The sequence below is a fragment of the Notamacropus eugenii genome, chromosome X, assembly GCF_028372415.1.
Source record: "Notamacropus eugenii isolate mMacEug1 chromosome X, mMacEug1.pri_v2, whole genome shotgun sequence".
In the NCBI taxonomy this organism is placed as follows: domain Eukaryota; kingdom Metazoa; phylum Chordata; class Mammalia; order Diprotodontia; family Macropodidae; genus Notamacropus; species Notamacropus eugenii.
In genome coordinates, this window is record NC_092879.1 from 31,457,987 (window position 1) to 31,469,315 (window position 11,329).

General features: G+C 43.5%; 1 protein-coding gene across 4 annotated transcripts in view; it reads left to right on the forward strand.

Moving 5' to 3' along the window:
* LOC140515361 (uncharacterized) overlaps window positions 1–10,881 on the forward strand; it is a 29,747-nt gene extending 18,866 nt beyond the window's left edge. Inside the window, exons 1-6 of one of the 4 annotated variants that reach the window (XM_072626034.1) lie at window positions 594–844; window positions 1,417–1,548; window positions 3,529–3,660; window positions 5,634–5,765; window positions 7,996–8,580; window positions 10,533–10,881. In XM_072626034.1, coding sequence (XP_072482135.1) covers window positions 830–844; window positions 1,417–1,548; window positions 3,529–3,660; window positions 5,634–5,765; window positions 7,996–8,580; window positions 10,533–10,661 — 1,125 coding nt within the window. In that variant the 5' untranslated portion in view covers window positions 594–829 and the 3' untranslated portion in view covers window positions 10,662–10,881. Of the gene's footprint in view, window positions 1–593; window positions 845–1,416; window positions 1,549–2,765; window positions 2,961–3,528; window positions 3,661–5,633; window positions 5,766–7,995; window positions 8,581–10,532 lie in introns of those variants that run through there. The other 3 variants (XM_072626031.1, XM_072626035.1, XM_072626032.1) reach the window with 3 other exon arrangements.
* The last annotated feature ends 448 nt before the right edge of the window (window positions 10,882–11,329 follow it).

Below are 11,329 nucleotides of genomic sequence, written 5' to 3' on the forward strand. Positions count from 1 at the left end.
CTCTAGTGCCTAACCCAGGAAGCAGGCCTGGATTTTAGGCATTTGCTTCTGTATAAAGCAATTCTCTTCTCAACTCCTGTCCCTTGATCCTTCTGGTACTGTACCAAAGGGCAAACTCTGAGAATGGAGAGAGGGTTACAGGAGGCTTTGGCCTGGCCCAAATGCTATAAAACAAACACAGGTCCCCCAAAAATTCTGGGAGGACTGACAGTATCAAGATCATGTTTTCACACTTCCCAGGAATCCCTAAGTGAAGAAATACTACCACAACCCCTTACTGATCTTTCCACTTACCTTGTCCTGGTCATGACCTGTGTGTGTGTGTGTGTGTGTGTGTGTGTGTGTGTGTGTGTATGCATGCATGTGTGTATGGTTGTCTTCTTTTGATCTCCCCAGGACAAGGACTTGAACCTTTCGCCACATTTTTTTGTCTATTGCTTCCCAAACACGTCCATTTGCCTGAAAATCCTCTTCTGCTTCAGTCCTTTCCATCCCCTTTCTCCTTCTAGGTGAGCCTTGCCCCTTTAAGAGCAACCTCCTTCCTAGAATCTTCGCTCAGTGGGCTGCCCCAACCCCCTACTGGACACTTCCATTGGTGCAGTCCATTGTGTCATCAGGGACCCTCCACTTCTGGACTTTTTATGGTGAAGCTAACATTGGAATGGTGGGATTCCTGCAGGCAACAGGCTTGAGGCAACACAGCTCTGCTCAGGCTGCTGCCTGAGTTCATCAGTCCCTCACTCACGATCTCCCTCTAATCAACCCAGTTGGCAAGAGATTCTTGTGATCACTCACTCAGGTTTCTCAGACACCTCCCTACCTGTCAGGGATGGCAGCCAAAGAGGTGAGATGAAGTTGGGACACTTGGCTGTGCCTGTGTTCTGGAGGGTACCCTGGGGGGTTCTTTGGCTGGGCTACCCTAATAATTCACCTGGCCTGAATGAATGGGGGCCATTGGGAGTGTCTTATTCTTTTCAGATTCTTTTATCTAAAAGTAAGTGTTTTCCTCCCCTTTTGGTTAGAGTGGGTAGAAAGAGGGCTACTTATCAGTAGGGATACCTTGGTCTTAAGGAACCTCCACCTGAACTTTCTTTTGAAATTTGTCATTGGCCTCCCATGAGCTACCAAAGCAAATATGGGAGATTCTTCCCCTTTTAGTCATGGTCTGGGATGGTTCAAATGGAGGAGAGTTGTGGGAGAATCTTAAGGGTGTGTGTGTGTGTTTGTGTGTGTGTGTGTGTGTGTGTGTGTGTCTGTGGCTATATCTCTGTGTCTGTGTGTCTGTGTGTTTGTGTGTGCAAGACATTTCAGCAATGACCCAGAACAATAAGAGGGTGCCAGTTAATCCCTGACCTGATTTTTCTTGCTCTTTAAGCCCACCCTTATTTTCTCCCCCTTCCTCCAACCTCACTTTAGATAAAGGAGGTGAAAGCACAAAGAAAAGATCCAGTATCACTTTTCCATCATTCTGAACCACGGGAAGAAAATCTATCAAGGGATGAAGGCTTTCATGAAACAGCAAGGAAGGATTCACTGGAAAGGGAACAGGTATTATTTTAAAGGAACTGAGACAGGCCCTGAGGGAAGATTTCTGGGCTCCAGGGTTCAGGTAAAATCAGAGATCTCTCTCTCCATGGAAGCTGTTGTGAACCTTCCCTTCCGTCCCAAGACTCCCAAGCCTCCCAGGCCTCCCCCTCTTCCCTCTCCCTCAACAGAGGACACCCTCTCTGACTTGGCTGAGAAAATCGAGGCCAGTAGAGATGAGTTTTCTTCTCTTTCTTCTTCATTTTGCATACCCTGAATTCACTTCTCTACCTCCACCATGCTTGCCTCCTGTCTCTCAGTCCAGGGGTGGGGAACCTGTGTCCTGGAGGCCATGTGGCATTCTAGGTCCATGGATGGGGACTTTTGACTGAGTCCAAGTTTTACCTCATTTATTTTATTACTCATTATAATGTCATTAATATAATTGTAAAATTAATTATGAAATTAATATAAATATGTTAATTAATCAGTATACTCTTCATTATATTATTAAATATATTTCTCTTAGGGATTAGATATTATATTGAGCTTCTAATGATTGAATTAACATATTTATGTGAAGAGGCCTCTCTGCACTCACCTGCTTCCCTCTCCTCAGTTGGTCACATAGTGTAGACGTTTTATAAACAATACAAAACACAACAAACCAAGATTGTTATCTGTTACCTCTATTTCCCAATCCCTCTCCCTACCATAGAGAGCCATCTGTTCTAACACTGTTTTAACAAGAATTCGGTAGGATTTTGTCACTTACCCATGATCCTCTGCAGAGAAGTGAGGAGAGGCGTCCTCTGGACATCATCACTTCTGTGAATTGTGGTTCAGCTGTCTTACTGATCTTTCCACTTACCTTGTCCTGGTCATGATGTCTGTGTGTGTGTGTCTGTGTGTGTGTGTGTGTGTGTGTGTGTGTGTGTGTGTATGTGTGCATGCATGTGTGTATGGTTGTCCTCTTTTGATCGCCCCAGGACAAGGTCTTGAACCTTTTGCCACATTTTTTGTCTATTTCTTCCCAAACACGTCCATTTGCCTGAAAATCCTCTTCTGCTTCAGTCCTTTCTATCCCCTTTCTCCTTCTAGGTGAGCCTTGTCCCTTTAAGAGCAAACTCCTTCCTAGAATCTTGGCTCAGTGAGCTGCCCCATCCCCCTACTGGCCAATTCCATTGGTGCAGTCCATTGTGTCATCAGGGACCCTCCACTCCAGGACCTTTTATGATGAAGCTAACATTGGAATAGTGGGATTCCTGCAGGCAACAGGCTTGAGGCAACACAGCTCTGCTCAGGCTGCTGCCTGAGTTCATCAGTCCCTCACTCACGATCTCCCTCTAATCAACCCAGTTGGCAAGAGATTCTTGTGATCACTCACTCAGGTTTCTCAGACACCTCCCTACCTGTCAGGGATGGCAGCCAAAGAGGTGAGATGAAGTTGGGACACTTGGCTGTGCCTGTGTTCTGGAGGGTACCCTGGGGGGTTCTTTGGCTGGGCTACCCTAATAATTCACCTGGCCTGAATGAATGGGGGCCATTGGGAGTGTCTTATTCTTTTCAGATTCTTTTATCTAAAAGTAAGTGTTTTCCTCCCCTTTTGGTTAGAGTGGGTAGAAAGAGGGCTACTTATCAGTAGGGATACCTTGGTCTTAAGGAACCTCCACCTGAACTTTCTTTTGAAATTTGTCATTGGCCTCCCATGAGCTACCAAAGCAAATATGGGAGATTCTTCCCCTTTTAGTCATGGTCTGGGATGGTTCAAATGGAGGAGAGTTGTGGGAGAATCTTAAGGGTGTGTGTGTGTGTTTGTGTGTGTGTGTGTGTGTGTGTGTCTGTGGCTATATCTCTGTGTCTGTGTGTCTGTGTGTTTGTGTGTGCAAGACATTTCAGCAATGACCCAGAACAATAAGAGGGTGCCAGTTAATCCCTGACCTGATTTTTCTTGCTCTTTAAGCCCACCCTTATTTTCTCCCCCTTCCTCCAACCTCACTTTAGATAAAGGAGGTGAAAGCACAAAGAAAAGATCCAGTATCACTTTTCCATCATTCTGAACCACGGGAAGAAAATCTATCAAGGGATGAAGGCTTTCATGAAACAGCAAGGAAGGATTCACTGGAAAGGGAACAGGTATTATTTTAAAGGAACTGAGACAGGCCCTGAGGGAAGATTTCTGGGCTCCAGGGTTCAGGTAAAATCAGAGATCTCTCTCTCCATGGAAGCTGTTGTGAACCTTCCCTTCCGTCCCAAGACTCCCAAGCCTCCCAGGCCTCCCCCTCTTCCCTCTCCCTCAACAGAGGACACCCTCTCTGACTTGGCTGAGAAAATCGAGGCCAGTAGAGATGAGTTTTCTTCTCTTTCTTCTTCATTTTGCATACCCTGAATTCACTTCTCTACCTCCACCATGCTTGCCTCCTGTCTCTCAGTCCAGGGGTGGGGAACCTGTGTCCTGGAGGCCATGTGGCATTCTAGGTCCATGGATGGGGACTTTTGACTGAGTCCAAGTTTTACCTCATTTATTTTATTACTCATTATAATGTCATTAATATAATTGTAAAATTAATTATGAAATTAATATAAATATGTTAATTAATCAGTATACTCTTCATTATATTATTAAATATATTTCTCTTAGGGATTAGATATTATATTGAGCTTCTAATGATTGAATTAACATATTTATGTGAAGAGGCCTCTCTGCACTCACCTGCTTCCCTCTCCTCAGTTGGTCACATAGTGCAGACGTTTTATAAACAATACAAAACACAACAAACCAAGATTGTTATCTGTTACCTCTATTTCCCAATCCCTCTCCCTACCATAGAGAGCCATCTGTTCTAACACTGTTTTAACAAGAATTCGGTAGGATTTTGTCACTTACCCATGATCCTCTGCAGAGAAGTGAGGAGAGGCGTCCTCTGGACATCATCACTTCTGTGAATTGTGGTTCAGCTGTCTTACTGATCTTTCCACTTACCTTGTCCTGGTCATGATGTCTGTGTGTGTGTGTCTGTGTGTGTGTGTGTGTGTGTGTGTGTGTGTGTGTATGTGTGCATGCATGTGTGTATGGTTGTCCTCTTTTGATCGCCCCAGGACAAGGTCTTGAACCTTTTGCCACATTTTTTGTCTATTTCTTCCCAAACACGTCCATTTGCCTGAAAATCCTCTTCTGCTTCAGTCCTTTCTATCCCCTTTCTCCTTCTAGGTGAGCCTTGTCCCTTTAAGAGCAAACTCCTTCCTAGAATCTTGGCTCAGTGAGCTGCCCCATCCCCCTACTGGCCAATTCCATTGGTGCAGTCCATTGTGTCATCAGGGACCCTCCACTCCAGGACCTTTTATGATGAAGCTAACATTGGAATAGTGGGATTCCTGCAGGCAACAGGCTTGAGGCAACACAGCTCTGCTCAGGCTGCTGCCTGAGTCCATCAGTCCCTCACTCACGATCTCCCTCTAATCAACCCAGTTGGCAAGAGATTCTTGTGATCACTCACTCAGGTTTCTCAGACACCTCCCTACCTGTCACGGATGGCAGCCAAAGAGGTGGGAAGAAGTTGGGACCCTTGGCTGTGCCTGAGTTCTGGAGGGTACCCTGGGGGGTTCTTTGGCGGGGCTATCCTAATGATTCACCTGGCCTGAATGAATGAGGGCCATTTGGAGTGTCTTATTCTTTTCAGATTATTTTATCTAAAAGTAAGTGTTTTCCTCCCCTTTTGGTTAGAGTGGGTAGAAAGAGGGCTACTTATCAGTAGGGATAGCTTGGTCTTAAGGAACCTCCAACTGAGCTTTCTTTTGAAATCTGCCATTGGCCTGCCCTGAGCTACCAAAGCAAATATGGCAGATTCTTCTCCTTTTAGTCATGTTCTAGGATGGGTCAAATGGAGGAGAGTTGTGCGAGAATCTTAAGGGTGTGTGTGTGTGTGTGTGTGTGTGTGTGTGTGTGTGTGTGTGTGTGTGTGTGTGTGTGTGTGTGTGTGTCTGTTTGTGTGTGTGTGAAGGTCATTTAAGGCCCTATAATAAGAAGGTGCCAGTTATTTCCTCACCTGATTTTTCTTCCTCTTTAAGCCCACTCTAATTTCCTCCCCCTTCCTCCAACCCCACTTTAGATAAAGGAGGTGAAAGCACAAAGAAAACATCCAGTATCACTTTTCCATCGTTCTGAACCACGGGAAGAAAATCTATTAAGGGATGAAGGCTTTCATGAAACAGCAAAGAAGGATTCACTGGAAATGGAACAGGTATTATTATAAAGGAAGGGAGACAGACCCTGAGGGAAGATTTCTGGGCTCCAGGGGTCAGGTAAACTCACAGATCTCTCTCTCCATGGAAGCTACTGTGAAACTTCTCTTCTCCTTCCAAGACTCCCAAGCCTCCCAGGCCTCCCCCTGTTCCTTCTCCCTCAGCAGAAGACACCCTCTCTGACTTGGGTGAGACAATCAAGGCCAGTGGAGATGAGTTTCCTTCCATCTTTCCCTTCATTTCACATACCACGAAATCATCGCTCCTACTCCACCATGGTCTCCCCCTTTCCTATAGTCCAGGGATGGGGAACCTATGACATGGAGGCGACATGTGGCATTCTAGGGCCTTGGGTCTGGCCCGTTGACTGAGTCCAAGTTTTACAGAATTCATTTCCTTACTTATCATTATTTCATTAATTTAATTTTAAAATTAATTATCAAATCAATATTAATATTTTAATAACTTTATATAAATTTTTATCATATATATTTTTATACCATATAGACAATTAATTTGTATTTGCTTGCATTTATAGGATTAATGTATGATTTAGACTAATTATCAACAGAATATAAGTAAATTATTTTAATTTAATATTAAACCAGTGTCAATAAATCAATTTTATTCATTGAATTATGGAATATAAATCCATTAATTAATTTATGTTCTCATTTTATTTCATTTTAAATATTAACACTTAAATTTTAATCATTAATATATCAATATTTATTTTATTTTTAATTATTCTATTACAGATGTTTTTCTGTGAAGTTTGGATTCTTCAAAAGGCCTGCACTTGAGGATCTGGAAGGCTAAATACGACCATCTAGATGCTTGGGTGGGGCCTTTTGGCTATGTCCAAGTTGTATAGAAATTATTTTAATACCTATTATTTCACTATTCTGTTTGTAAAATTATCAAATTTGTATAAATATTTCAGTTAATTAATATAAACTCTGATTACACAATTATATATAATTACGTTACATAATAATGTGGTGTATACAGTTATATTTAAAATTTATATATTTCAATGAATAATTTGCATGTAATTTATACTCATAGAATTAGTAGCATACTTTATTTACCGATGCTATTAATACAAACAAAAATTTTTAGTTAATTATTGAATTTATGTAAATACATTGATTTTAATCCTTGAATTGTTGAATGAATATGGATACCTGAATTAACGTTATTTATTTTTGTGTTTTCTTTTAAATATGTAGTCTTTAAAATAGAAATATTTTAAAATTTCTTTTTTATTATTTTATTAATGAGATTTCTTCTGTGAAGTGTGGATTCTCTCAATAGGCCTCACTTGAGGACCTAGACGGTCACATGTGCCTAGACACCACAGGTTCCTCAGCCCTGGGTTAGGCCCTTGTCACCTCAAGCAGCCTTCTCATTGGTCTCCTTGCTTCAAGTCTCTCCCCTCTCTAGTCCATTTTTCATACTGTTGTCAGAGTGCTTTTCTCACATGCAGATCTGACCCTTGCACTCTAACAAGCACCTCCTGTGACTACTTGTGGCTCCTTGGATAAAACACTGCATCCTCCATTTAGCCTTTAAAGGCCACGCACCCTGGCCCAAAGTTATCTTTTCAGCCTCACTGGACCTCAGTCCTCTTCCCTCACTCTGTGATCATGAACTGATCTTCTCAGTGTTCTTCATACAAGACTCCCCATCCATTATCTAAAAGGCCACTCCTTCCATCTGCCTCATAGAATCTCTCCTTTTAAGAGCTACCTCAGGGACCACCTTCTGCAAGAAGACTTTCTGAATGCCCCCCGAATGCCACTGACCTTGCACCTAAACTACCTTGGATTTAACTGCTCATAATTATGTTAAGACCTTTACGTTTACTGACTTTGTCGTCTTTACTGTGTATACTTCTACATATTCTTCATCCAGCATAGGTGTATAATAAATGCTTGGTAACTCCCTCACATAGTTGGAAGGGACCTTAGAGGGCATTGGGAGTAATGCCCTCATTTTACAGTTGAGGAAACTGAGACCCACAGAGGTTGAGTTACTCAGGGTTATACAGATGAGTACTGAAAAAAAGCTCTGCACAAACTTAGGTAGTGCCAAGTACCCAGTGAGCACACGGTGATGACTGAGCCCAAGAATGCCCTCTGCTCTGAGAATTTTCTGGAGGGTGAATGCAATAGATCCTAAGACAATCAATGGAAACATTCTCACCTCATTTCATCTTTCTTCCAGGAAATCACCAAAGTCTTGAGCTCTGAGGAAAGCCACAGGTCTCTTGAAGTTTTCTCCTTACTATTCAACTCTGCATCTTCTAAATGTCCCACCTGCAAAGGTTCAGAAGACCTACATGGCAGATCCTTCTGTGATGACTCAAGTCCTAGTGAATTGAGTGCATCTCTTGGTTATGTCCCTCCTTTCCAATCCTGTGAGGACTCCTCTGACATCCCCGTACAACAGATATCCCTCAATAATGAGGAAACATCCAGAACAACTGACAGTGGCAGGTATATTCAGAACAAAGAAACATCAGGCCAAGGTATCATCATAAAAAGTCCACTTCCAACCCCACACAATGTCAGCCCTGTTAGTGAACGTCACCTAGACGTGCCATTCAAAGGCGTCAGACCATCTGAACTGGCCACAGTGGAGGAAGATTTTCAAGAAAACCTAGAGGATATCCTTGAACCCGGAATTCAAGAGATGGGTTTGAACATCCAACAAGGGACCTGGAGAAATAGAAAATGCCACCATGAAAAGTCTTCAAAAGAGCAGTTTTGCAGAAATATAATAGAATTCGAAAAGCCATGTGAAATACGGGTCAGTAAGTTAAATTTGAAGGGTAAAAGATCGGGTAGAACTCATTGCACTTGGATAGTGTGAGCCACTTGTGTGAAATGGGGCACACAGAGGGTGTACGCAGAGGGTGTGAGGCATATACAGGATGTTGTCCATGTGGGGCATGGACCACATATAGGTCTGGGAAACTTGTGTGTCCTGAGGCAATTGGAGGGTAAGGGGAACAGGAAGGATGTGGCACATGTGTGGCACTTGTGTGGTATGGGCTACGTAGAGGTTATGGGGCACATATATAACCTAGGATACTTGGAGGCTGAGTGAATACATTGGGTGTTGGAGGTATATGCATGTAATATGTGTGCATACACATACACAAACATATGCATGCACACAAACATGTGGGATGGAAACGAACATATGCCTGTACATATACTTATATACATACAGATATACACATAGATACACACATACCTACACACATGCATGCACATCTGTATACACATACATGTACGTGTATATATGCAAAATATCTAAACATTCACAATATACATATACATGTATGCACATGCAGATACATGTACAAACACACATGTATACATACACACATGCACAAATACCTATATGCATATATAGTATGGGGCACTTTTATGACAGGAGATATATACAGGGTGTGTGGCCCATGGCACGTGGGACACCTGCAGGTTGTAGGGTACATATAAGGTGTAAGACACTTATTTTCATAGGGTACCTGGAGAGTGTGTGACCCACTTAGCATACGAAATAAATGTGTGGCTTGGGGAACATCCAGGATGTGGGGTTTTTGTGTGACAGGACTCACCTACAGTGTGTAGGACACATACAGAATGAGGGGGACTTCTGTGTCATGTAGTACCTGGAGGACAAAAGGAACATAGGGGCTAGGGGAGGGGGCCCATAACAGGAAAAGAATTATAAAGAACATATAGGGCATATAAAGAGTGCAGGGCAGCATTGTAGTGAAAGGCACTTGGAGCAGGCAGGGCACATAGGATTTGGGACATTTGTGTGGCATGGGGCACCTGGAGAGTATAGGGCACACATCAGGTGTCACATTATTCTGTGACATAGGGTATCTGTAGGGTGAAGGGTTCACATAGGATTTATGATTCTTGTGTGACATGAAGCATTTCAAAGTTGTGGGAGACACATGTAGTATAGCATTAGCGTGTGGCATGGGGCACAGGAAGGATATAGGGCACACCCCATGTGTGACATGGGGTATAGGGCATACATAGAATGTGGGACACTTGTGTGGCATAAGGTATCTGAACGACATGGGGCACACTTAAGGTGCAGGGTTATTGTGTGGCATGGGACACCTGGAGGGTATTGGGCACAAATATGATATAGGGTTTTGGTGTGTCGTGGGGCACATGGATGATAAAGGGCACACAAAAGGTATAGGACACCTGTGTGGCATGGGGCACCTGGAGGGTATAGCGCACACAGAGAGTGTAGGGTTATTGTGTAGCATGGGGCTCGTTTGTAAAGGTCATTCAGTTTTAAGATTTGTGTTTCATGCAAGTGAAACTTGTGCAGCATTCCTGTCACCTAGGCTACCTGGAACGTGTAAACCACATACAGAGTATGAATCATGCATGGGATTTGGGGAGCTCACTTCTATGGGGAATGTGTAGTGAATGTAGTACCTGGAGGACATGGAGCCTTTTGAGGATGTAGAGCACTTGGAAAGCTTACAAGTTGCGTGAGGGATGATTAAGAACGAAGGGGGAAATATGCCACAACGTTCTTATTTGGGGCAATGCCCTTGCAGAGCTGGGAGGGGAGGCCCAGCTGGAGCAGACAGTCCTCCAGCAAAGCAGTCTGCTTGGGATGGAAATGTGTACTTTGTGGTTTCCCTTATTCACTTATAGCTTTCTCTTGGTGCTTTCCCTTCACCTGCTGACCCTCACCCTACTTTCTCCTATTTGCAGTTGATGATCCTACCTAATTTTCGTGAACTCACAACAGAACCTTCCTGTAATTATCCCTCAGAGAGCCAATCCACATCCTTTGGCAATCCATCCTCACGGTCATCTAGTGTTCACTGCCTCTTGCTATGAATCCAACAAACCTTTTCAAGGGGCAAAGTGAAGCCCCTGCAAAGATGCAAAGACCAGAAACCAAGAGTGCCCACATCTCAGGGCTCCCGACTGTGCAGGTGGTTGCCCTGGAAGCCATTCTATTAAGTTTGAAACTATCCTTGAACACAGCAAGTTACCTGCAAGGGCTTCTGCCTTGATGGGTAGTGTCTGATGTTTTTTACCAAATAAACACTTACCATGTCAACAATGTATTTGGCTGTCCTCTTTGGGTCTGAAGGCAGTCAGTGGTGTTCACCCAGCTCTGTCACTCAGGACTATGGATTTTGAGCCAGAACTGACCTTAAGACTTGATGACCTCTAAGGTCCCTTCTAGTTCCAAATCTCTGAGCCTGTATATGACCATAGGGAAGTTGCTTTGTGTCTGGGCCTCATTTTTCACCATCTACAAAATGTTGTTTCTCCATTTTGGAAGGGGAACAGTGACATTATGGGGTGCACTACTGACCTGTGGATGAATTGGATTTAAGAGAGGTAGTTACCAGCCTCTTCTAATGTCATCTATGGCATCCAGGGCTGCAGAAAAGATAAAGCCAGCCACCCAGGGTGCAGTGCATGACCTTGACATGTTCCATGTCAGATCAGAGTTCTAAGCACTCCACAGAGTGGGCTTCAGCTGCCTTCATGGC